This window comes from Chiloscyllium plagiosum, unplaced genomic scaffold, assembly GCF_037043375.1.
Source record: "Chiloscyllium plagiosum isolate Xiang-an unplaced genomic scaffold, Cpla_swu_hap1 HiC_scaffold_27, whole genome shotgun sequence".
In the NCBI taxonomy this organism is placed as follows: Eukaryota; Metazoa; Chordata; class Chondrichthyes; order Orectolobiformes; family Hemiscylliidae; genus Chiloscyllium; species Chiloscyllium plagiosum.
Genome location: NW_028270165.1, coordinates 12,997,224 through 13,024,850, shown reverse-complemented (window position 1 = coordinate 13,024,850; position 27,627 = coordinate 12,997,224). Strand labels below are relative to the sequence as shown.

Here is a 27,627-nt window from a genome sequence, read left to right as displayed (position 1 = left end):
AGTTTCTCAGTGGCCCTTTTGTTTCTTGGTCCAGAAAGAGTTCCTGCTAACTCGGGGAGTTGGAAAGTTCTGCAGTTTACAGGACCACACCACATTCCCCTCTGCCTCCTCCTGAGATACTGGCAATTCCCAAGATCCCTTGGTATCCCTGAAAACAATCGAGGTGTCTGGAAATCTCTGCTGCTACTCTGGAACAGAAGGATTATGGGGAGAAAATTCAGAAGTCTGATGTGCAAAGGGACTATGGAGTTCTACTCCAGGATTCTCTCAAGGTAAACTTACAGGTTGAGTCAGTAGTTGGAGAGGCAAATGCAATGATGGCATTTATTTTGATCAGACTTGAATATAAATGCAGGGATGTACTTCTGAGGCTCTGTAAGGCTCCGGTCAGCCCACAATTAGAGTACTGTATGTAGATTTGGGCCCCATATCTCAGGAAGGATGTACTGGCCCTGGAACATGTTCAGAGGTGGTTCACAAGAATGGTCCAGGAATGAAAAATTTAACATATGAAGAACATTAGAGGACTCTAGGTTTATACTTCATGGAGTTCAGAAGGATGAGAGGGGATCTAATTGAAACCTACAAAATAATGAACGGTGTGGATGTTGAGAAGGTGTTTCCATTGGTAGGAGAGACTAGAACCTGAGGGCTCAGCCTTCGCGTCAAGGGAAGACCCTTTAGAACAGAGGGAAGAGAGGCTCCTTCAGCCAGAGTGTGGTGAGTCTATGGAATTCACTGCCACAAGGCTGTGGAGGCCAGGTTACTGAATATATTTAAGACGGGGATAGATAGGTTCGTGAGGATCAAGGGTTAAGGGAGAGAATGGGGTTGAGAAACTTATCAGCCATAATTGAATGGCGAAGCAGACTCAATAGGCTGAATGGCCTAATTTCTGCTGCTATGGTCTTATGATATGCTGATGAGTGGAGGGATGACAAGGAGAGAAAGACAGTTAAGGTGAAGCTCGATAGAGATGAAGGAAATATAAGAATTGTATGATAAATGGCAGAACACATAGGAGCACTGGCATACAGAGAGATCTTGGCATATAGATCCGTGGAAGTGGTAATGCAGGTGGGCACGGTGGTCAAAAAAGCACACAGCACACTTCCTTGAGTGTAAGAGTTACGTTACAGCTGTTTATTATGGCCACATTCAGAATATAGTGTGCAGTTCTGGTCACTGTGCTACTGGAAGGATGTGGGTGGTCTGGCAGAGGGTACAGACAAGGTTCACCAGGACATTGTCTAGTCTGGAGGGCTCTCGTTATGAGCAGAAGAGGCATAAACCTAGATTGTTTTCTTTGGAAAAACAGAGGCTGAGAGGAGACCTTGACAAAATGCTGAGATACACAGATTGGCTGGACAGGGGTGGCAGGGTAGCTCAGTGGTTCGCACTGATGCCTCACAGTGCCAGGGACCTGCGTTCGATTTTAGTCTCAGGCAACTATCTGTGTGGAGTTGGCACATTGTCCCTGCACCCCACCTCCCATATCTGTGTGGGTTTGCTCCAGGTGCTCCGGCTTCCTCCTACAATCCAAACGTGTATAGGTTAGGGTGGATTACTGAAGCTAAATTACCCATAGTGTCCAAGGAGAGGCAGGTTCAGTTGGATTGTCTGTATGTAAATTGCCCCAATTTTCTGGGATGTGTAAGTTCGGTGCATTAGTCAAGAGTAAATGTAGATCACAGGGGTAAGGGAACGGGTCTCTATATGTTAATCTTTGGAGGGCCGGTGTTGACTTGTTGGGCTGAATTGTCTGTTTCCACGCTGGAGGGATTCTATGATAGTCAGAGGCGTTTTTTCCCTCCAAAGTGGAAAGGTCAACTAAAAGAGGGCACAGGTTCAAGGTGAGAGGGGGACTGTTTGGGGGACAAGTGGTGGGGGTGGGGAATTTATACAGAGGGGTGGTGGGGTTCTGGAACGCACTGCCAGTGGAGGTAGTGGAAGCAGGCACCTTAACAATGTTTAAGGTGTATCTTGATAGACACATGAAGGGGAGGTGAACAGAGGAACAGAAACCACACATGGGCAATAAATTGCAGGTCTAAGTAAGGACTAAGAATTAGTACAGGCTTGAGGGGGTGTGTGTGCCTAAACCAAGTGAGAAGGGCCTGTGACTGTGCTGTATTGTATTGATACAGCTTTCCCCCACTATTTGAAAGTAGAGTGTTCCTTTCATAAGCCGAAATGGCCTAAAGCGAAGAAGCAGTTACCATGAATTAATTTATATTATGCCTTTCTTTGTAAAAGCGACAATCCTCTTCGGATTTCTTTCGGTTTGTGAGAACAGGTATTAATGTAGGTCTTTTGTAAAAGTGAAGTAGTGTAAAGTGAACTTTCGAAAAGTGGGGGATATCTTTATGCTGATGGAGGGGAGATGGGGGAGCAATGAAGAGGGGTAGATGGAGGCTCAGATGGAGAATAAACACTGAGACATCAATTGAGCAGCCCAGACTGGCTCTGTGCTGGAGACTCAATGGGACAGAGACAAATGTATCTATTTCAGGTATACCTGCAGTATGCTCCATCCAGGATAAAAAAAAAAATGTCCTTCATCTGCTTCAGCACACAGGGCAGATGAGCAGTTTCTCCCCAATGTGGACCAGGAGGTGATGTGACTGAATGAAGCCTTTCCTGTGCTGAATGTAGGTGAATGGCCGCTGTCCTGTGTATAAATGCTGATGAATATCGGGCAGGTGGGGAAGGAAAACCGTTCCTACACTCCCTGCATTTTCATGATTTCTCCATGGTGCAGGTGTCCTCTTATTTCTCCAGGTTCAACAATCAGTTGAAACTCGCTCACACTTACAGCATAGGTGTGGTGTTACTGGTGGACTGGTAATTGGAGGACTCTCATTCAGTCTGTAAAGCATGTTCCAGTCACTACTCTGGTGTGTGGGTATGTGAGACTCTGAGTTTCCAGTCACACTGACGTTTAAAACCTAAGCAGACAGACCTTCTCCCCTTTGTTTTCAAGGCTATCAATATCCAAGTCCTGGTGAATCAACCGACTGTCAGACTTCGATGTGATGTTTGGTCTGAGATTTCTGCCTCCAAATTCTTCTCTTGTAATATTCCTGTGGAAATAGAGTGCAAAGGTCATTGCTGTCAGTCCACAATAGAAAATCAGAACACACAATTCTAGTTTCTGTGGGATATTCTTTCCTCTCTTAATACCCAAGATCTTTGTGCTGATCTTTATGTAAATGTATACAGCAGGGTAATGTGGTGGATTGCATACTCCATGAAGAGTTCACTCAAGTTGCTGAATGGACATCTATCATGCGGTATTGACGTTCTTACTGAAGATATACAATATGCTTCAGTGCAATATTATGAGCCCAGAAACACTGAAAATCAGGCTTTGAGAGCCATAAACATTCCATCAAATATGTACCATATACCCCAGACTTATCTGTCTTATATTAACGCACGGTTGTCTTAGATTCCCAGAAGACTCGGATTTACGTGTGAGTTTCTGTAAAAGAAGCCGTCGTTTTGGACTCCTTCCATGCCATACTGACTATTACTGGAAATACAGCCATACCACACCAGGATTCATTGATCAATGACGTGAGGTTTATCTTTACCCTCTTATAATTTTCTGTTGCATAAATGTTTCGACGAATGTCAATGCTTTTCACCAGTCATACAGTCAGAGACATAAAGCACAGAAACAGATCCTTCAATCTAACTTGTCCATGCCGACCGGATATCCAAAATTAGTCTAGTTCCATTTGCCATCACTTGGTCCATATCCATCTAAACCCTTCCTTTTCATATACCCATCCAGATGCCTCCACCACTTCCTCTGGCAGCTCATTCCATACACGCATCACCCTCTGCAAAAAAAGGTTGACTGCAAGGTCCTTTCAAATTTTTCCCCCCTCGCCCTAAACCTATGCCCTCTAGTTCTGCACTCCCCATATCCCAGGGAAAAGACCTTGTCTATTCACCCCATCCACACTCCTCAATTTTCATAAGCCTCTTTAAAAAACATAAACTCAGCCTGCGATGCTCTCAGGAAAACAGCCCCAGCTTATTCAGCCTCTCCTTGTGGTTCAAACCCTCCTACCCTGGCAACAGCCTTGTGACTCTTCCTTGAATCCTTTCAAGTTTCACAACACCCTGCCTATAGAAGGGAGACCAGAATTGCACACGATATTCCAGAAGAAGCCGACTGAAACTGACTTTTGCAGAGTTTGCTCCCTGCTTGGATTCATACTCTCTGCCTCCCGTTGCTGCAAGTGAACAGTGCTTCCCCCCTTCTCTTTCCCTCCCAGGATAAGGAATGGAAAGGGGGAGACATTGCTTCATTCCCAGAAGAGCCCCCCTGTTGTCTGAATGCGCAAGTTGGACCATGAGCTTCTGAAGCTACTGCTGCTCCTCTCTTTCTCTGAATGAAGATTGAGCTTCACCCCAGACTGCAACTCCCTTTCTCTGTCCAAACATCTGTGAGCACAGCACATTTTTATTGAAATAAGGCATCTTTCCTGAATGTGACAATTGAAGGGGGTGTCTTCCCCCTGATATTCAAAGGGATGGTAAGTCAGAGAAGGACCACGCCTTGTGTTGTGTGGCATGTGTGACAGTTGCAACAGGATGTCCCAACTTCAATGCTCAATTCAAAGTTTGTGAGAAGATTTTTAGCTCGGGTGCTCATTGTTGTGGTTCTGTTCGCCGAGCTGGGAATTTTTGTTGCAGACGTTTCATTCCCTGTCGAGGTGACATCCTCAGTGCTAGGGATCCTCTTGTGAAGCGCTTCTGTGATGTTTCCTCCAGCATTCATAGTGGTTTGTCTCTGCCACTGCCGGTTGTCAGTTCCAACTGTCTGCTGCAGTGGCCGGTATATTGGGTCCAGGTCAATGTGTTTGTTGAGAGAATCTGTGGATGAGTGCCATGCCAGAGAACAGCCAGGGAATTCCTAGAGGCATGGCCTCTAGGCATTTTTCCAGCGCCACATTTTTCAACTCTGGATCTGGAACAAGGTGTGTGGTATGGGGGGGGGGGGGGGGGGGGGGAAATAAAGAAACTGGTGAAATTTACATTGATCCCATGTAGTTAGTGGGTCCCAAGGCAGAAGACGAGGTGTTCTTCCTACAAGTGTCAGGTAGCTAGAGCTTGAAGGGGGAGGCAGCAGAGTACTTGCGTGTCTTTGACAGATTGGGAGGGGAAGTTAAAGCGCTCAGAAACAAGGCAGTGGGGTCGTTTAGTTTAGGTGTCCCAAGGCTGTTCCCTGAAATGTTCTGCAAGTTGGTGTCCAGTCTCCCAATATGGCAGAGACCACATCGAGAGCAAGGGACGTATAAATAAATCTTATAAACAAATTGTACAAATCTTAGCCTGCCAGGGTTATTTTCTTCAATTAAGTCAAAGAAAATTTTAATTAAATTGGGTGACTACATGAAATGGTTTGTTGGTCAGACTCAAATGAGATAATGCCATTAATATCAGTGAACTGCTTTTTTTGTCAGAACCACAAGTTCTTGATTTATTTTCACAACTGACTGATATTCACATCTGCACATTCAATGTCAAACTCTGACATCAGAAATGACATGACACCATTAATTTTTTCTTACAATAATCCAACAAACAAATTAATAACACACAGTGAATACCAAGTCTCATTAATATGAAATTAAATTTGACCAAATAAAATGTAAAATCAAATGGGAGATAACAAATGGGGGAAGGGCAGAAGGCAAGAAATGCAGCATCATAGAAGGTGCTCCTCCAGGGAGTGTATTTTACCAACTACAACTGCTCAATATAAACAAACACTCTGACATGATCCTCCGGTTTTAATGTAAACCATAGCCCCATACAGTAGGTACCATTTAAATAAGTTAATAGATACAAGCCTTGAGCAAATCCAGCCTCCAGCCGGGCCCCCCGCTTCTTGGAGCTCGGACCTTCCTCCAGCTCCGGGGGGTTGTTGAGCTCCTGGGCTCCGGCCGCCGCCGAAGAAGCCGCGGGCGCCGGCTCTCTCTCCTCCACCGCCGACATTTTTAATTTGTTTTCTCGTTCACCCGGTAACCGTCACCTCCCCCTTCCCGGGCCCCGGGAATTATACACAAATAAACAATAAACCCCACCGGGGACTGTCTCCTTTTTTTCACAACTTTTGTTTGAAAAGGTCCGACTTTAATTTGAAATGTATTTTAAAGGTATTTTCTGAGGTAAACGATGCCTGTCTGCCCCTTCCCTCCGTCAGAAACCGCCCGCTGAGTCGATGAGAAAACCGCAGCCTCGCGCCGCCATCTTTGTTTTTCTTCTTCTTACCGTCTCCTCCTTCAGTGACGCTCGTCATCCGCGTCCCCTCCAATCAGAGCGCACCTTACTCCACCTGACCAATGGCAGCTGGCATTCCGTGTCGTGTTGGTCCAACCTTCTGTAATCTCTCTCTCCGATTACTCGGTAACGACCACAAGCTTTGGGATTGGTTGGGAATTTCACAACCACATCAGTGTATCCGCCCTTTTCATTCCCGTTCATTCATTCAACAGCAGATGACCCAATTTACTGCAACGGGCTCTGCGGCTATAGCGGTAGTGTCACATATTCAGGGGGAAGATGTGATTTTTAACGTTATCAACCAATTCAACTCTGGCACCTCCGCATCCATTCATTCAACCGAAGAGGGCTCAATTTAGTGTAATGGGCTCTGAGGGTATAATATTTGTATCCCATGTTGAGAAGGAACCACTGCCCATTCATTCAATAGAAGAAGGCCTATTTGCTGCAGAGGTTTTTTTTTATGGCGCAGTGGTAGTATCCCTATCTTCGAGCCCTGAAATCCCACAGCTATGAGGATGCGTAATAAATTTTTTAGTCATAAGTCACATGACACCAGGTTATAGTCCAGCAGGTTTGTTTGGAGGGGATCTTACAGAAATATATTAAATTATGAAAGAAATAAAAGTAGGATGTTGCATTGGTAGGTGAGACTAGGATAAAAGCGCATGGCCTCAAGATTAGAGGAAGCAGGTTTAAAACTGAACTGAGAAGAAACTTCTTCACCCAGTGGGTTGTTAATCTATGGAATTCCTTGCCCAGGGAAGTATTTGACATTACTTCAGCAATCACTAGAATCAGTAGATACGTTTTTGAAAATTAAAAGAATTAAGGATATGGTGAAAACGCAGATAAGTGCAGCATAGTCCACGAAAAGATTAGTCATGATCTTATTGAGTGGTGGAGCAGACGCGAAGGGCCGGAAGGCCGACTCTTGCTCCTAGTTCTTATGCTCTTATGTTGAAATCACAAGCTTTTGGAGTGTAGTCACTTCAGCAGATGAAGTCATGAAAAAACAAGCGTAGGAAAGAGAATTTAGATAAATGAAAGACAGAGCATCTCAACGGTCAATTACTTACTCCCATTCCTATTTCTGATTATCTTACTACACAGCAAGTTGTGTTTTCCAAACATTAATTTTATTTCCATTGTTTAAAATCAAATATTTAAGATGAACAGTTTGTTTTTCGTCACTTGGACACACTGTGAATATCATAAACCCTCTCATGAGATATCATAGGAACAATTCATAAACTAGATTTGTCACTGAGTCACTCAAGGAGATATAGAAAGGAGAAAAAATCCCAACATGTGCAGGATGCTAACGAAAAGTTAGCAACCTGAAATGGTAACAGGAGCAAGTGAACAGCCCCAATCAGGAAACTCATATTAGATTAGATTACTTACAGTGTGGAAACAGGCCCTTCGGCCCAACAAGTCCACACCGCCCCGCCGAAGCGCAACCCACCCGTATCCCTACATCTACCCCTTACCTAACACTACGGGCAATTTAGTATGGCCAATTCACCTGACCTGCACATCTTTGGACTGTGGGAGGAAACCGGAGCACCCGGAGGAAACCCATGCAGACACGGGGAGAACGTGCAAACTCCACACAGTCAGTCGCCTGAGGCGGGAATTGAACCCGGATCTCCACTGTGCCACCGTGCCAACCACTGTGCCACCGTGCCGCCCACTACAGTACCTTGTACTATTCTTCACTGAACACTGCAATTGCTTTCCTTTTCAGTTTAATGATCCATAATTGAATCTGACTCCAACACACTCTCTGGCAGACAGTTCCAGAGGTCAAAGTAATTTCAATCATTAACGAAGTTAGTTTTGGATCCATCCCAAAGACAATTCCGGTGGACGTTTGCTTCCAAACATTTACAGTAAGTTCTTGGTATGGACACATTTCCAACTTAGTAGGTTTATTCCAGTTTTATAACATATTGGGGTGGCACACTGCTTAACATTGCTACCTCACAGCATAAGGGACCCAGGTTCAATTCCAGCCTCAGGTAACTGTGTGGAGTTTGCATGTTTTCCCTGTCTGCACAGGTTTCCTTCCACTGTCTAAAGAGGGGCTTCGGTACATCCGTGTGGACCTCCTCCAATTAACTGAGGGCAATGGGGCACTGTGAGGATCAACAGATCAGACAGTCAGTCAGCAACTTCTCTCCGGGAGACTTGTCTCAAGAAAGGCAGCGGTTTCTTATCTCATCCATTCTCCTACCCTCCACAAACTCCACACAGACAGTCGCCCCAAGGGTGGAATTGATCCTTGGTTCCTGGTGCCATGAGGCAGTGCTAATCACTGAGTCACAGCCGTGAGGTTGCAGTCCAATGGAAAACAAATACAGTGCACCAACTCTCCCACTGCACCCACTGTCAGGAGAATCAGTCCTGGGGGGGACTCATGGCAATGTCAGCGGTGGAATCTGATTGTTGTGAGCGCTGGTGCCCCTGCTGGTGCTTCCGCAAGTTGCGGGAAAATGTAAACCTCTTCCCGCACTCAGGGCAGCTGAAGGGCCTCTCCCCGGTGTGGACTCGCTGGTGCTTCAGCAGGGCAGAGGAATCACTGAAGGCCTTCCTGCACTCGGGGCAGCTGAATGGCCTCTCCCCCGTGTGGACCCGCCGGTGGGTCAGCAGTGTGGAGGAGCGGGTAAAGCTCTTCCCGCACTCGGGGCAGGAGAACGGCTTCTCTCCAGTGTGGACGCGCTGGTGCCGAAGCAGGGCAGAGGAATTGCTGAAGGCCTTCCCGCACTCGGGACAACTGAATGGCCTCTCCCCTGTGTGGACCCGCCGGTGGGCCATGAGGTGAGAGGAAACAGCAAAACCCTTCCCGCACTCGGGGCAGGAGAACGGTCTCTCGCAGGTGTGGATCCGCTGGTGGGTCAGCAGGTTGGAGGGCTGGGTAAAGCACTTTCTGCACTGGAGGCAGGAGAAGGGCCTCTCCCCAGTGTGGACCCGCTGGTGCCTCAGCAGGTGGGAAGACCTGCTGAAGGCCATCCTGCACTCTGGGCAGCTAAATGGCTTCTCACCCGTGTGGACCCGCAGATGGGTCAGCAGAGCAGAAGAGCGGGTGAAGCCCTTCCTGCACTCAGGGCATGAGTACGGTCTTTTCCCCGTGTGGACCCACTGGTGCCTCAGCAGGGTAGAGGAATCACTGAAGGCCTTCCCGCACTCAGGGCAGCTGAATGGCCTCTCCCCTCTGTGGACCCGTTGGTGCTTCAGCAGGTCCGAGGATTTGCTGAAGGCCTTCCCACATTCAGAGCAAGGGAAGGGCCTCTCCCCAGCGTGGACGCGCTGGTGGGTCAGCAGGTGGGAGGAGTAGGTGAAGCCCTTCCCACACTCAGGGCAGGAGAATGGCTTCTCCCCAGTGTGGACTCGGCGGTGGTCCAGCAGGTGGGAGGAGCAAGTAAAGCCTTTCCCGCACTCGGGGCAGGAGAATGGCCTTTCCCCAGTGTGACTTCGCCGATGAATCTCCAGGACAGATGGGGCATGGAAGCCTCTCCCGCAGTCGCAACACTTCCATGGTTTCTCCACGGTGTGGGATTCCTCTGGTTTCACCATGGCCGCAACTACAGCCCCTGCCCACAGTAAATTCCTTTTTCCTGGCTGGATAACTGTTTCAGGCTTTACACACAGTGCGCTGTAACAGTAGAGACTCTCATCCAGTCCCACTAATGCTGAAAATGGACTGAAACAGGAACCAAAATGTTTTGCTCCTTCTCACAGAATCATAGTTCAAAATCGTTGAGGTCCCGATGGATTGAGTGACTGTCAGACATTGATGTGAAAGTGGGGACTGAAGACGCTGGAGAGGAGTTGAAAACTGCGGTGCTGGAACAGCACAGCAGGTCAGGCAGCATCCAAACAGCAGGAGAATCGACGATTCAGGCATAGGCCCTTCATCTGTTGATTTTTAAACTTCAGTCTTCACATCTTCAAATACTCTGGAAAAAGAGATTACAACAGTCATCACGGTCAGTCCAGGGTAGAAATTCAGAACAAGCTACTCCACTTTCTGCAGAACATTTTTTTCTTTTGCTGTTCCACAAAATTGAAAGCATCCCACTCTCTCTCTCTTCCTCTATTCTCACTCCCTCAAATTAATTCTCCTGAAGTTGCTGATTCAGGATCTTACAGGGACAGAAAAAGCAAAAACGTCAGGACTGACACCTTCGAATTTTGGATAACACCACGTGAAAATTAATATCTTTCAGGATATTGGGATATTGCTGAGAGTGAGCAAGTCTGATTTTGGGAAGCAAAACAAGTGTAAATTCAGGTTGAACCTGCAATACAGCTTCTTGATAAAAAAAAAAGACATGAATTGGTTATCGTCCCTGTGGTGGTGGTGGTATGTGGTGGGTGGAATGTGACATTAAGGCATTGACACAGACAACCCGAGAGAAACTAAACATACAGACATGGCAAATGTTAGTGGCAAGCCAGAGTCAGATCTACAGCACAGAAACAGCCCCTTCGGGCCAACCAGATATCCTAGCCTAATCTAGTCCCATTTACCAGCACTTGGCCCATATCCCTCTAAATCTTTCCTATTCATATACCTATCCAGATGCCTTTTAAATGTCATAGCTGTATCAACATCCACCACTTCCTCTGGCAGCTCATTCCTTACACACACCACCCTCTGCATGAAAAGGTTACTCCTTAGGACCCTTTTCAATCTTGCCCTCCTCCACCCTAAACCTTTTACCCTCTAGTTTTGGACTCTCTCACCCAGGGAAATGTCCTTGTCTATTTACCCTATCCATGCCTCTCATGATTTTATTGATGACTCTCAGTCACCCCTCAGCCTCTGATGCACGAGGAAAAACAGCCCAGCCCATTCAGCTCAAACCCTGGCAACATCCTTTTAAATGTGTTCTGAACCCTTTCAAGTTTCACAACATCATTCTGATAGGAGCGAGACCAGAATTGCACACAATATTCCAAAAGTGGAATATTGTACAGCCACAACACAACTTCCCAACTCTTATCCTCAGTCAGAGGATTGGGAAAGTTTTCAAAACCCACAAAAGACAGCCAGGAAAGAATGCAGGGACAAACCAAATTTGAGGGTTAGCTTGGAAGCATCAATGAGAAATCGGCGGACTGGGTTTATTGGGTATCCGTTCTTGAGTACGTATACATATTTCTCTTCTGCTCTTCGCAGTTCCTCTGTGCTGCAATGTGTGGTGGCTCGTTGAAATAATCTCCTGATGCAGCTTCGTTTGTGGGCGTTGGGATGATTGCTTCTGTAGTTAGGTATTTGGTCCGTGTGTATTGTTTCTTGTAGACGCTAGTGTGAAGTTCCCCATTGACTGTTCGCTCTACTGTGACATCCAGGAAATGGCACTTTGTTGTTGTTCTCCTCCTCTTCAAACTAGGAGCCCCCCGCCCGCCTCAGGCCCATAGTCTCACTACCCGGAACACCACCAATATACAGACTAGTCAAAGACCTCCAGTGAAGACTAAAACACCAAGTCGAAGATTCATGCCACTCCATTCACTCTACCCAAGAATTCCTGAACACCAAAGACACCAAGATAGAACAGGATGAAATTATGCTGTCCTTTGACATAACAGCCCCGTTCACATCCATTAACATCAACGTGGCCAAAGAAACACTGACTACACTACAAGAACCACCAAAGACACAAACACCAAACAGCACCAACTTCATCAGCAAAGATAACATTGTCAAGCTTGTGGACCCGTATCTTATTACCCACTTCACATTCAATAACAAGACCTCCAAACAAATCAACAGAACACCCATGAGACCACCAATATCAAGGTTCCTAGCAGAAGCAATCATGCAGAGACTCGAACAAACAGCCCTCCCAGTGCTCCAACCCAAATTTTGGGTCCGCCACAGTGATGACACCTTTGTCATCAGAAAATGAAACAAATTAGAAGAAACCTACAACACCATCAACAATATCCTTACTGGCATAAAATTCACAAAAGAGGAGAACAACAACAAAGTGCCATTCCTAGATGTCAGTAGAGCGAACAGTCAATAGGGAACTTCAGACTAACGTCTACAGGAAAACAACATACACAGACTCAAGTACCTAATGCAGAAGCAAATCATCCCAAACAAATCTGCATCAGGACACTATTTCAACGAGCCATACACACTGCACCACCCAGGAACTACGAAGAGCAGAAGATAAATACTTATACAGCATATTCAAGAAGAACGGTACCCAATAAACCCTGTCCGCTGATTTCTCAACAACAAACTCAAACAAGCAGACACATGCGCAGAAATCCTAGCCACATTACCTTACATCAAAGACATCTGTGAAATGATGTCCAGACAACTCAAACCTCTCCGCATCATGGTAGCCCACAAACCTACCAACACACTTAAGCAGCAGCTAATGAACCTGAAAAAACAAATGTTATTTACAAATTACCATGCAAGGAAGTATAGACATGGACTCTGCCCCCATAGTTCTCGGTGGCAAGAAATGCTGGGATGAGATAAGGAAGATTTTTTTCAGTCAGAAAGAGCTGACTCTGTGGAACTCATTGCCACTGAAATGAGGAAAGTAACTGAGTGCTTTTAAAACAGATAAAGGTCGGCTCTTGATTAGTAAGGAAATCAAGGAGGATGCAGGAGAATGGGGTTGAGAAACATTGGCCATGATCGAATGGTGGAGCAGACTCAACAAGTCGAATGGACTGATTCTGCTTCTGTATCTTATGGATCTGTAACCACAAACATCTGACTTAATTTTCACTACTTTTACTGTGTTCCTGTCGTATTTATGGCAAGCATGTGGCAATACGTTGTAGATTTCTCAAGCTAGATCTTCTAATTTCATATCAAATATTGATAATTGGAGCTAATATTAGAGAGAGTAAAGGTGCTTATTTCTTGGATAAATAAACCTGTCATGCATTTTAAGCTTAAACCTTGCATACTTGCGAAATTAGAGTTGCCATTTTGCCCGCTGTCATCAAATCTCCAATAATACTTCCCTTTTACTTGATAACCCATTTTGGGAAATAATGAACATAACTGAGGTTGTGTTTTATGCAAGCGCTTTAAGCTTTTGATATAATGATTTTAAGCCATCTACACAGAGTGTGATTGAATTTCTAAACTTAAGTAACAGCCTTAAAGTATTGTTATTTGTGTCACTCACATAACTGTAATTAATGTAAATATGGAATTAAACTTATTGAAAAGAACATACTTGCTGAATTAGAGTCAGCACTGTTTTCATTGCTTTGTCCATTATTCCCTTTCACCTCATTACCTATTTTAGAGAAAGAAAAATATTGCATATGTTGAACATTTACTTTTTTTGGCAATATTTTAAAATGAAGAAAGCAGTTCAGTCAACTTCAATCTTCATCCGGTCACTTTTTAGAAAAGGTTTTGAGCACAGTTATAAAATAATAATGCAAGGTTACCTAATTTGCAGCATTGCTGGAGACAGATTTAATAGTACAAGAAGTTATGATCTCCATTCAGTAATGTCTCGATTTGAACATAGTTTAAGTTAAGCTAAGGGTGTTGCAGGAATTGAAGTCATTGTGAAAATGTTACCAGGGAAAACATTGGATAAAAAAAAATTCTGGTTTGAGTTTCTTCTTTGGGTATAAACAGATACTGGATCCAAATGTCCTCCCAATCTTCTTAAAATATCCCACAAAATAAACACATAGCAACCTAAATAAATCAGGCCCAAAAGAAATTCAGAACCCACACTAATATATGGCAAGGAGGAAAGTTTTAGACTACAGGGCAATAAAGATGGGTTAGTCAGATGGGCAGAACAATGACAGATGGAGTTCAATCCTGAAAAGATTGAGATGGTACATTTCAGGAGGATCAACAGGCAAGGGAGTACATGATGAATCACAAGAACTTAGAATGTACTGAAGATCAGAAAAAGGCATATGTGTTCATAGATTCTTGAAGGCAACAGGACATGTGGATGAAATGGTTAAGGCGGCAGATGAAATACTTGCCCTCAATAGTTAAGGCATTGAACATGAGAGCCAGGAGATCATGATGGAACTGTACAAGACATTCGTTGGGCCACAGCTGGAGTACTGGATTCTGGTCGTCACATTATTAGAAGGATGTGATGGCACTAGAAAGGGTGCAGAAAGGAATACTAACCCAGGGTGGTGCATGTTGGTGGGTTTCAGCTATGGGAGTGATTAGATCAGCTGAGGGTATTTTCCTTAGAGCAGAGAAGGATGGGTGAGGACCTGTTTGTACAGATAAGACACTTAGGGTCTAGATAGGAAGAAACTTTTCCCCTTGGTGGACGGCTTCAGCAATTAGGGGGCATAGATTTAAGGAAAGAGATAGGACATTTTAATGGAATTTAAGGAACAATATCACCTAGAATGTGCTGGAGATGGATGAATTTACTTATGGGAAGAATTGGTTTGTTTGAAGGGATGGATATAATGAAATAAAACTAGTTCAGAAGATCATTATAATGTGCTAAGAAAAAGAACTGGAGGTAGACCTCCAATAGTGGAAACAATCACTGTCCCATCTGAGAAAAACAATTCTGCTAAACTTCTCAAACGAACCTGAACATGTGTCAGAACTTGTTTGTTTAAAATTAATTGAATCTATTTCAAGTATTTAGGAAAATGAGAATCATCTTTAATATTGGCCCTATTGGCTGCAACCAAAAGTGATAGGAAGCTTTTTCAGTTTCATTGAAATGGAGCTATCAGAGATATTGGCTCATGAGAAGAACAGAAGAGGGTTGTTTGAGCTTATTGAGCAGTTTGTAGACTCAAACAAGGATCCAGAAAACAATTTTCTATGGCACAGAAGCAAGGACAATTAACAAGGACTGATGTTGGTACTGTGTGTCCAAGTGTCTCAGTCTTCAAAGTTCTAGATAAGTTAAACTTCTGAAAAATTGAAGGTGTCAAAGGAAGATCAGTGGGGAATCAAGGGTTTTGGGGAAAAGGCAGGAAAATGGAATTGAGGGTTATCAGATCAGACATGATCTCACTGAATGGTGGAGCAGAATGGCCAATACTGCTATTTCTTGCGGTAAATCGATCTGGGTGTGGATAAATGCTTTTGTGTGATTTTTCTTTGTAGTCAGCAACATTTTGTATTTGGAAGAAATTGGCTTTTGTGTTGGATCTCAAATAACGCTTGAGGCTCCACTGAGGGTTGTTTAGCAACTGAGATTACATATCATCATCAAGTTAAATCAAAATAAGCAGCAAAATATATGGTAAAACTGTAGGTGTGACTGCTGAAGGCCAAATAAAACATTTTCAGTCGCAAAAATGTCTTTACTCCATAATGTTTCGTTTTACATGCAGTCAGCGACAACCAATCAAGGTGTCGCAGAGTAGTGTTAGGTCTCACCAAGACAGCTGACATGTCCGTACAATACTGTTGTAGCGCTCTTTAACCACAGGGTATATACCAGTGATTCATTTATTTTGCACTTTCCCCAACATCCCAAATTGGGTTGAGGTTTGTGACAGCATCCTGATGGGAAGCCCGATGTAACGTGCTCAGATACTGCTGCAGTAGTGGGATGTGTTAAATTCCCAATGATTTTCAGAAAAAAGAGTGAAAGGCAGTGGTTGCTTGTGTTGACACCACAGGTATTATTTATATTGGCTTTGAGATAGGGAACAACCATCACCTCCCAAATTGTGTTTTGTTTGCACAGCAACTTTGAGTATGAAAAGCATTCTATTTTTAGACGGCCTAAATGCATACATCGTTTCTTATCAGTGTACCTTAAAATCAACATTAAAAAGCACAAACAATTCATTTTCACTGTAAATTACATATTTTAAAAACAAATATTGCAAGACGTACAAACACATCAAGAAGTCAAAATTTGTGAAGAAAGCACATCTTTGACAGTTCAGACAGGGAAAAACTTTGTTCTTGTGGTGGTCACTGGAGACTTACTCGATCAAATATTAACTACCAGTGTATCTCACATAGATGCTGTATCAATCAAGATCTTATTGATCACTGTTGACAAAATTAAACCTATTGACCTGACTCTTTACAAAATAAGAACAGATTTTAGTACATAACATTTTCCCATAATACAGACATTTGCGGTAGTGCAGTTATGTGAAAAGAAACCTGCGTTGTTAATTTAGTTTGTTGCTCCAATTCATAAATGTTGTTTTTATATATTTTGAAAAATCAACCCTTCCACTCTTTCTAAAGGTACATGACACTTTAATTTTCTTTTCTTTGCCAATTTTCTTTCACAATAAAAGCATTCACTTTTTTGGCATTGGGTGGGGGAGCTCTGCCAGCTGCCAATTTCTTCCTGAAATTGTTTCACTTGACATGAGTCTTGCCAATAAATGACAGCAACAGCAGCAGCTAATACTGATGATAACATTTCAACAAAAGTATACCAAGGTGCTTCACATTATGTATCACCCAAGTTGGAGAAATGTGAGGATCTCCTTCTCGGCCTTTCCCCTCAGCTGAGGTGTGGTGACCCTCAAGATAAACCACCACCAGCCATCTCTAATGAGAGAGAACAGTCTAATCCTCTGGGAAGACTGTGATGAATGTGTTTAAAGTTGAAAGACTGTTGAAATATAAGTGGTTAGCACTGCTGCCTCACAGCACCAGGGACCCGGGTTCAATCCCATCCTGGGGCGACTGTCTGAGTGGAGTGTGCACAATCTCCCAGTGTCTGTGGTTTCCTCCGGATGCTCCGGTTTCCTCCCACAATCCAAAGATATGCAGGCTAAGTGAATTGGACATGCTAAAATTGCCCATAGTGGTACATACGTCAGGGGTAATTGTAGAGGAATGGGCTTGGCTGGCATACTCTCTACAGGGTCGGTATGGAGCTGTTGGGCCGAAGGGCATATTCCCACACATAGGGATTCTATGACTGTAACAAACATGACATCTGACAAACAGGAATAAAACTAGCCACCAGGATATATGAACATCAACTAGCCACAAAAACACATGATCCACTATCACTAGTATCTTTACATACAGACAAAGGAGGACACCATGTTGACTGGGACCACACATCCATCCTATGATAAGCTACCATCCAATAAGCCAACCAGAAACACACACAAGACTTCCTTGGAACATGTCATTCCAACTGGAAATCTATTGATTTGGACCCCATCTACCATGCTCTGAGAAAAAAGAACGGAAATTATATCACCCATCCTAAAACCAAAAGACATAAATAGAAAGCAGGACATAATACCAGCGCTTCACTCGACTCACTGATGTTGTTACCCAGTATGGTGATGAAACATCTGAAAATGACCTTCCAGTTCAGCGAACAAACTTACATCCAGAATGATAAAATTCTGGTTGACACAAAGGCTGCCACAAAGTTGGAATTCTCTCCCAGAAATGACAGTTGATGGTGCCCTCAACAAGATGGATGCTCGCGCTCCCCGCCCCAAGACAACATGCATCTTACCCTCACGAATATGGCGACCGGTTGCCCCCAGAGGTCCTTCCCCAAACAAAGTAAACACTGGGCCTGTAGAGCTTTTGTTCACGGCCTCAGGCCTCCCCTAGGAGTTTATAAACTCCCCAGTCTCTCTCCTCCTGCGGTTTCCAATCCTCTCCTGTCTCACTGTCTCCTCTCGGTAAAAACAATGACTGCAGATGCTGGAAACCAGAGTCTAGATTAGAATGGTGCTGGAAAAGCACAGCAGTTCAGGCTGCATCCGAGGAGCAGTAAAATCAACATTTCGGGCAAAAGCCCTTCATCAGGATTACAGGCAGAGATCCTGAAGGGTGGAGAGATAAATGAGAGTAGGGTGGGGGTGGGGAGAAAGTAACAGAGTACAATAGGTGAGTGGGGGTGGGAAGAAGGTGATAGGTATGGGGGGAGGGGGTGGTGGAGTGGATAGGTGGAAAAGAAGATAGGCAGGTAGGACAAGTCATGGGGACAGTGCTGAGCTGGAAGTTTGGAAGTGGGGTGAGGTGGAGGAAGGGGAAATGAGGAAATTGTTGAAGTCCACATTGATGCCCTGGGGTTGAAGTGTTCCAAGGCGGAAGATGAGGCGTTCTTCCTCCAGGCATCTGGTGGTGAAGGAGCAGTGGTAAAGGAGGCCCAGGACCTCCATGTCCTCGGCAGAGTGGGAGGGGGAGTTGAAATGTTGGGCCACGGGGCGGTGTGGTTGATTGGTGCAGGTGTCCCAGAGGTGTTCCCTAAAGCGCTCTGCTCGGAGGGGTCCAGTCTCCACATCTGGAGCAACGGATACAATGATATTGGTGAATGTGCAGGTAAAACTTTGACGGATGCGGAAGGCTCTTTTAGGGCCTTGGATGGAGGTGAGGGAGGAGGTATGGGCGCAGGTTTTGCAATTCCTGCAGTGGCAGGGGAAAGTGCCAGGATGGGAGGGTGGATCGTAGGGGGGCATGGACCTGACCAGGTAGTCAGAGGGAACGGTCTTTGAGGAAGGTGGAAAGGGATGGGGAGGGAAATATATCCTTGGTGGTGGGGTTTGTTTGGAGGTGGCAGAAATGTCGGAGGATGATTTGGTTTATGCGAAGGTTGGTAGGGTGGAAGGTGAGCACCAGGGGCGTTCTATCCTTGTTACGGTTGGAGGGGTGGGGTCTGAGGGCGGAGATGCGGGATGTGGACAAGATGCGTTGGAGGGCACTTTAACCATGTGGGATTGGAAATTGCAGTATCTTAAGGAGGAGGCCATCTGGTGTGTTCTGTGGTGGAACTGGTCCTCCTGGGAGCAGATACGGTGGAGGCAAAGGAATAGGAAATACGGGATGGCATTTTTGTAGGAGGTCGGGTGGGAAGAGGTGTAATCCAGGTAGCTGTGGGAGTCGGTGGGTTTATAAAACGCCGGTGTCGAGTCGGTCGTTATTAATGGAGATGGAGAGGTCCAGGAAGGGGAGTGAGGTGTCAGATGGTGCAGGTAAATTTAAGGTCAGGGTGGAATGTGTCAGTGAAGTTAGCTCAACCTCCTCGCGGGTGCACGAGATGGCGCCAATGCAGTCAGGAATGTAGCAGAGAAAGAGGTGGGGAGTGGTGCCGGTTTAGTTACGGAAAATGGACTATTCTACGTAGCTAACAAAGAGACAGGCATAGCTGGGGCTCATACGGGTGCCCATGGCTGTCCCTTTGGTCTGGAGGAAGTGGGAGGATTCGAAGGAGAAATTGTTAAAGGTGTGGACCAGTTGAGCCAGATGAATGAGAGTGTCGGTGGAAGAGTACTGTTGGGGACGTCGGGAGAGGCAGAAACTGAGGGCTTGGAGGCCCTGGTCATGGCGGATGGAGGTGTAGAGGGATTGGGTATCCATGGTGAAGATGAGGCGTTGGGGGCTGGGGAAACGGAAGTCTTGGAGGAGGTGGAGGGCGTGGGTGGTGTCTCGAACGTATGTGGGGAGTTCCTGGACTCGGGGGGAATAGGACAGTGTCGAGGGAGGTTCTCACTGTCCCCTCTCCCCGGGCGCTCAGGCCTGGCGACCTCTCCGGGATGTTTCCGAAACCTGTTTCTGTTCTGAAGGAGGATCACTGGACCCGTAACGTTTCCTCGGATTCTCTTGACACATGCAGCCAGGGCTGCTCAGTTTTCCCAGCGGGTCCTGTTCTTGTTCCTTAAGCCACCGGCGCCATTCCTCTCCCACACTCAGGAACACTGCCTTTGTCTCGCTACATGACCTACACTGCACATGCGCCAACTCACCAGGGGCTGGGTGACCAGACCGTGACGTCACCCCGCGTGTAGTGGGCGCGGTTCGACGAGGCATCCAACCAATCGGAGACAATGGGGGCGGGGCGAATGTGTTCCCTGTTCCCCTCGCCAGCCACCTGAAAGGTGGGTTTGTCTTTAAGTTTTAACGTTGTTTTAAACATTTTCAGTCTTTTCCGAAGTGTTATTCCAGACCTCGAAGGCTGAAACATTGGAAAACTTGCAAACATAAAACGAAGGGATACTAAAAAAAAAGAATAAAGATAAATTACGAAAGAAACCTAGCGCAAAATATCAAAAATAGCAAAAGCTTCTGTTGGCATGTGAAAGGGAACAGAGTCGCTATGGTCCCTTGGAAAATGAAACCGGTGAGTTAATAGGAGGAACACTGAAATGGCAGAGATGCTAAGTCAATCCTTTTCCTCAGTTTTCAAGCTGGAGGACAATAGTACCATTCCTATTGGAACGGGCAAGTCAGAGGTGATAGAAAGGATAGAACTTAAACAATCCACGTTGAGAGGGAAAAGGTACACAGCAAACTATTAGGATTGAGGGCAGACAAGTCCCCTGGGCCTGATGGCCTACATGGCAGGGTACTGGATAGACTTTAGTAAGGCGTTTGACAAGATTCCCCAAGGGAGACAGGTTCACAAGGTTAGATATCATGGAATACAGGGAGAACTAGCCATTTGGATACAGAACCAGCTCACACGTAGGAAGATAGAGGGTGGTGGTGGAGAGTTGCTTTTCAGACTGGAGGCCTGTGACCAGTAGTATACCACAAGGATGGGTGCTGGGTCCACTACTTTTCATCATTTATATAAATGCTGTGGATGTCAATATACGAGGTATAGTTACTAAGTTTGCAGATGACACCAAAATTAGAGGTGTCGTGGCCAGTGAAGATGCTTAGCTCAGAGGATAACAGGACCTTAATCAGATGGGCCAATGTGCTGAGAAGTGGCAGATGGAGTTTAATTTAGATACATATGAGGCACTGTATTTTGGAAAAGCATATCAGAGGAGGACTTATACACTTTGTTTGGAATGCTTTCCTTTATTGGTCAGAGTATCAAGTATTGAAGTTGGGAGGTGATGTTGCAGCTGTGCAGGGCACTGGTTCGACCACTTTTAGAATATTGTGTGCAGTTTTGGTCTCCTACCTGTCAGAAGTTTGTTGTGAAACTTGAAAGGGTTCAGAAAAGAGTTAGAAGGACATTGCCAGGGTTGGAGGATTTGAGCTATTGGGATAAGCTGAATAGGTTGGTGCTGTTTTCCCTGGAGCGTTGGAGGCTGAGAGGCGACCTTATAGAGATTTATAAAATCATGAGGGACATTGATAGGATAAACAGACAAGGTCTTTTTCTGAGTTGGGAGGAGTCTAGAACTTGATGGCATACATTTAGGGTGAGAGGGCAAATAAATAAAAGGGACTTAAGGGACAACCTTTTAACGCAAAGGCTGGTGTGGGTATGGAATTAGCTGCTTGAGGAAGTCATGAAGGCTGGTATAATTACAACATTTGAATGGAATCTAGATGGAAGGGTTTAGAGGGATATGGGCCGAGTGCTAGCAAATGGGACTAGACTGTTTAGGCTAACTTGTCAACATGGATGAGTTGGAGTGTTAAAGTAGGGAGTTGAGACAGCCCAGGGAATCCCTTGTGGAGTCAGACCTGTAGCCTCTCACGATTCGTCCCAGAGGTCGTACTCTTTGACAGTCTGGAATAAAATAAATTCTCTTACAGGCAGTTTAGTTTAATTTTAGTTCACCCCTTTATTTAGCAATAGCTCCACTGATACCGATAAGCTAAACTCGCTAGGGTCTAGAAACCTTGGAGAGTAGGGGACCAACTCTTCAAGTGTCCTGGCAGGTTACTCTGATGTACTGCTACAAAGTGGTTTCCTTTACACAAAAGTTTACAAAAACATTGCATGTTCTTAATTCGTAAGGAAGAAAAGTTAATTGACACGTCTCTGTATGTTTGACTAATCACTCCTACAGGCCCTAAGCCATTCATCAGGTGGGAAAAACATATCCAGCCGAGTTAGGTGCCTGCTAGCGAGATAAACTCCTATCATAAAGAGGTACTAGTCTGAGCTAATTGGAGAGTTCCTAACCTTGCACAGGTCACAAGTCAGATACAACTATTTTCCAAAACGGCTTCTGAGCAGGAGGGCAAACTTTTGACCATAAAATGGCTTCCTGACACATTGTGCCAGAATCTCTTCAATGTTAGGCCGAGAATAATTTCTAAGCTAGGAGCAGACTCCTGCTTTTTAGGCACCGAATCATACTGTACCCGAGGCTGAGATGTTACCAAAAGGTTGCATTTAAACTGATTCATTAGTCTTCGAATTAAACATGTTCTCTTTTCAGGGTTGTGATTCAAATAAGACATAAAATCTGATTAGTTGGAATTGACAGTGGGGCAGTCTGAAAGGTCTGTAGAGTGGTCTGCAAGAACAGCAAGTAAGTTAAAGCTTCGTCAACATTACCTTTTACAGAGTTCATATTTAATAACCGGTAATGGCTACTCAATACCATCATAAAGTCTCAAAAATGCAATTACGTTCAATCCAACGCAGGTAATTTTTTAATGGCTTCGGGAGCCCCAGCGCTATAATGGTTCCTCTCTCTTGTCCTTTTGAATTCTCAAGCCAGGGACTTTTAACAGCAAAGGTGTTTTTCCCTCTGTTTGCCTAGCTTGCAAAGGGTAATAAGAATCCATTATAATTCACAGGACCTGACTGCCAATTACAAGGCTTTTGACAGTACCAAGTTTCGTTTCGGGGTCAGAATCAAATGCTGTCATTAATTTCACAAGGGAACAGCCATGAATGTTATCACTCTTTGTCCTATTTGCACAGATTCACTGTTAAGGCAAATGTACTTAATTGCCTTAGGGCATCCTGTTATCACTTGGTTATCTTCTGCATACCTTGAGTTCTCCCCTTTTACCAAGCCTCCCTGCCTGTCTATTTTCTAGTGTGCAGCAAATGTGCTTTTATGGCTATAGACTTTCTTATTCCCTTCTTTTGTTATTTCATGACTACTACTTGGCTTATAACAATTAGTCCATTCAGTCAATTTGTTTTTTCAAATAAGTCAAGTGCCTCCTCTGCTAGGTCATCGTCCAGAGGTGCAGAGTCTGAAAGATACTGGATTTCAGCATGGAAGTTCGAGCATGGAGGTAGAGGGTTAGACAAGGGTCAATTAAGCAGACTCTTCTTTGGCTTAGGTGAAAAACAAATGTACAGTCCATTTCACGTATAAGCGGACGACAGTGTATATTCCTAGGATGAGACCAGGGACTATCAGTACAATCCACACGATCCATCCACACAGCGATCATAGCCAGCAAGTAAACTTCCATCCATATGAATCAGACGACAGTTGGGCAGGTATCTTCCCTGCATCTTGATCCGTTTTGTTGATCACATCTGTGTCGTCCGTCAGATCAGGACATGGTTTAGTAACAAGTTCATCTTTGAGAACACAATCATGGGGAGGATCAGGCAGTTCAAGCGGTTCTTCCTGTAGGAATGTAGGGGGGTTAGTGTTAGAGCAGCATTTAAAGGAGAGAAACGGATTCAGAAGTAATGAAATCTCACAGCGACTGAGACGAACCTTAACGAGGTGTTGAGTATATTTAGAAATCAGCAAGGATACTGCAGAATGTGAGGTACAGACTTCTACATTTTGATGTAAAGTTATATTAGAGGCAGCCACTTCCATAGTATGGATGGCAGAGAGAATCTGGATGCAGGAAGGCATACCGTGAGCAACAGGGTCAAGCTTAGTAGAAAAATAGGCAATAGGGCGCCAAGAGGAGCAATGTTGCTGGGTGAGAACAGCTGAAGCACAGGTATCAAGGCTGGCAACATAAAGATGAAAGTGGCAGTCATACAAACGTCGGCCTAGCATGGGTGCTGAAGAGAGGGTAGTTTTAAGCTCCGTAAAGACTTGTAGTTGTTATGGGGTGAGTTCATACCGTTAAGGCTCACTAATCGACGACGGGGAGATAATTTTTGATCAGAAGGGCACAATTAGGAATCCATTGTCGGCAATAATTGATGAGGTCGAGAAACTACCGTATCTGTTTAGGAGTGGTTGGAGGGGCAATACAAAGAATAGGATCAATACGTTCAGGTGTCAAGCACCGATCAAATTCAGAAATGAGAGTACCTAGGAACTTAACTTCTTTCTGATTAGTCTTAACTTTGCTTGGTGGTACAATATAGCCACATTGATGTGGATGTTCGAGAAAGGTAGTGGAGTCAGTGTGATTGGACACTTTGTCAGAGCTAGCGAGGAGGTCATCGATGTATTGAACTAGGGTAGTGTCTCCAGAAAATTCAAATAATTCAAGCTGGGCGTGAAGAATCTCTGAATAGGGTGTCGGCGACTGAATAAACCCTTGAGGTAGCCAAGTCCACATATATTGGTGGCCCTTAAAAGGAGGCAAAAATGTATTGGGCTATTGGATGCAAAGGAAGACAAAAGAATGCATGTTGGAGGTCAACGATAGTGAAGAGCTTGGCATCAACTGGATCTTGGCTGAGGATAGTAGCAGGAATAGCAACTGGAGGATTATGAGCCTCAATGATTTTATTTACTTCACGAAGGTCGTGAACGACATTCAGGATGTCCCGGTTTAGGGATCGGAAAGATAGGTGTATTGACAGAAGAATGGCATGGGACTAGAAGGCCTTGCGGTAGAAATGAATCAATGACAGGTTGAATGCCAGCTTCACCTTCTGGTTTCAGGGGGTATTGAGATATAGACAGGAGGACAGAATTAGGTTTGATCATAACAATGATGGGTGGGACCTTAGCAAGGCCCATTTGTGTTTTAGAGTCCACCCAGACTCCAGGATATACTACGTCCTGCGGGTGATGGTGGGCATAATGATGATGAAGGCTGCCGTGAAATGACTAAGGATGTGCATAAAATATTATTGATCCTTGAGTGAGCAGCTGAATTTCACGGCAAGTTTGATCAGCATGGTCAAAAAGAGTCTTAGCGTCAAAACCTACTTCTTGGGCTTTGTGTTTTGGGTTCAAATGAGTGGTGACACAGGGGAAAATGAGAGGGCCAGTTTTCCAGCTATGAAGTGGAACTGACACGAAAAGAACGCCACCAGCTGGTGACCTGATCTCACCAATCACCCAAGCGTGCCGAGTAGGGCCCAGTAAGGGATTATAGTGTGTTCAAGCCTGAGATCATAAGCTAAAGTAATGTGGGGGTGAGGGACGTTATGTAAAATAGGATCAAAAGCATAAGGATCCAAATCAAATGACCACCATCGAGGAGGCTTTGGTTTGGTATTGATGCATTGAACAAAATGAGGTGGATCCTGAATCAGGATACCATCATCATGACATTCAATAGTAATATTTAGAGGACAGAGGAGATCTCTAGCGAGTAGAGGGATACGTAATCCATTAGTAACAGCAAAGCAAAAAGGGAGCGTGACACAAGTTTTCCACACCACTGTCAGAGAGACAGCGTATGCATGTTTATTAGAGGAACTATCAAAACATTGCAGGATTTCATTATCGTCCAAGATTTGAAAATCAAAAGCATTAGCAAGATGGACGGGAAGTGATGAAACAGTGGCTCCTGTGTCAAACATAAATTCAATATCATGGCCATTATGGTTAAGAATTAGCATAGGTCCATCCTCTGGGCTAGCGGTAAGTATGGGAAAATTCAAAGCAGGAAGCTGCCCTATATCCGGGAGTCAGTTTTGAAAAGGGTTTTGTGCAGTAAAAGGGCAACCTGCTGAGATCACTGGGGAGGGAGACCAGGAGATTGTCTGTTGTTTTTACTGCGGTGATGAACCAGGGACTGCTATGGAAAGGGCAGTTCTTGGACCAATGTCCTGGTTCACTGCAATTGAAACAAAGGTGTAGTTGTTGGGGGACTCTCGGGGGTAGGGGAGGCAGGGAAGAGTCATGAGAGGGTGTATAGGGGCATCATGGACTGTTGGGGAAGGATACATAGGAGGACCGCAAGGTCCATTGGGATGTTGTGAATACACAGTACCATTTCTACTGTCGTGCCATACTGGACGTTAGTATGAGGGTTTCATTTGCTAGCTTGACTGACCTTGCAGACGAAAAGGTCTACTTTGAATCCTGGGTTTAAGTTTAGCCACTGTAGTTTGGGCAAGTTCTGTCTTACTCTTGGGATCCTTTCATTCTCAGAAGTAACAAACCTCTCGGCTGAATTGTGCAACCTCAGCATCTTGCCAGCGGATATTGTGGGTTTTAATAGCTTTCTGTACCTGATCAGGTAAGAGAGTCAAACATAGGGCATTAAATTGGGATGATCACCCTTGTAGGTAGTTAGCGTCACCAGAGGAAGCACCATAGCATTCCTTAAAACGGGTAAGGAACTCCTCAGCCTCTTCGCCTGAGCTAGGTTTACATGTTAAGACTTTACCCACATCAACGACACGATGCACTGCTTGGTGGAGACAGGTAATAATCCAATCTGATAGTTTCTGCCGGGTGCCGGACTACAGGCTGGATATGATTATTACCTTGTAAAATTTCTCAGAACTCGCCCATTTTTCAGGCAAAAGGCTGCATTCTGAGGTGAATTAGGTCTTGGGAGGCAGAATTATAAATGGTCTTAGTCCTGTTAATTACATGTATAAGGCTAACATCTGCTATTTTGTACGGTCAGTCAGGGAGGATCAGGCAGACCGATGTTGTATAATTATTCATGATTGGGGAACTGCAGGGATTGGGACTAGGACCCCAGATATTCACAGTATATGTCAGTGATTTAGATGAGAAACTAATTGGAATATATCACAAATTGCAGATGACACAAAGCTGGGTGGAAGGGTGAGCTGTGAGGAGGATGCAATGTTATTTGGACAGGCTGAGTGAGTGGGTAAATGTATGCCAGGTTCAGTTTAGTGTGGATAAATGTGAGGTTATCCACTTTGGTAGCAAAAATAGAAAAGCAGATTATTTCAATAACTGTAACCTGGGAGATGGGAATGTTCACCAAGAACTAATCCAAGATGGAGGCTGAGAAAATTTGTGGCTGTCAGAGCTGCTCTTTTTTAAAGATATTTTCAGTGTTGGAGGCTACTTCCTTGAATTCCAGGAGCAGCAATTACTGTTTTATATGCTGTTGCATTGTTTTGGAACTTTGGAGTAAAAAAAATCAAGTCAACAGCACTTTTAAAAGAGAGAAAGACAGCTAATGGCAGTGAGCACATGGTCTGAAAGAGAGAGATAGAGAGAAAATCCTACACTGCTAGCTGACACAGCAGTGAATCTATGTAGTTACTGCCTTTGTTGTTTGAAATCATGTATCTCTGAACATTGGAGTGAGGCTAGGAAAAATTAACAAACACAAAATTCACAACTGGTCTTGGTGGAATCTGTGTGGGAGAGCTCACAGCACAGAAACAGACAAGTGCATAGTTTTTAATGTGTAACCTTGCTGTAAGTCTGCGGTAGTGAATAGAGTGGGTTCTTTCTTGATTATTTGTTTTGAGATTTTAGAAGCTCACCAGCGGGTCCACAACAGGGAGCGGCCAATCACCTGCTCCGAATGCAGAAAGAAATTCATTGATTCTTCCAGTC

The 27,627-nt window shown here is 44.7% G+C and overlaps 2 protein-coding genes and 1 long non-coding RNA gene across 5 annotated transcripts in view; 1 reads left to right on the top strand and 2 right to left on the bottom strand.

Annotated features, from left to right (window-relative positions):
- Positions 1-27,627, top strand: part of LOC148143153 (uncharacterized) — a 46,718-nt gene that overhangs the window by 7,239 nt on the left and 11,852 nt on the right.
- On the bottom strand, positions 7,426-9,882 carry LOC148143155 (uncharacterized). The gene has a single exon (XM_087974064.1). It carries the CDS (start codon positions 9,880-9,882, stop codon positions 8,707-8,709), a length of 1,176 nt encoding a protein of 391 aa, XP_087830190.1. The 3' UTR covers positions 7,426-8,706.
- Positions 9,997-19,968, bottom strand: LOC148143154 (uncharacterized). 3 transcript variants are annotated; one of them, XR_015751132.1, is made up of 4 exons: positions 19,755-19,968; positions 17,772-17,965; positions 13,530-13,592; positions 9,997-10,265 (listed from the first exon to the last, which is right to left on the bottom strand). It is a non-coding gene; the product is annotated as an uncharacterized LOC148143154 (long non-coding RNA). The 3 variants fall into 3 exon arrangements; XR_015751131.1 differs by lacking the exon at positions 17,772-17,965; XR_015751130.1 differs by lacking the exon at positions 19,755-19,968 and having other exon boundaries at positions 17,772-19,302.

Excerpts from the sequence above, each read along its gene's own strand:
- LOC148143155 (XM_087974064.1), bottom strand. The coding sequence starts at position 9,882 with ATGGTGAAACCAGAGGAATCCCACACCGTGGAGAAACCATGGAAGTGT.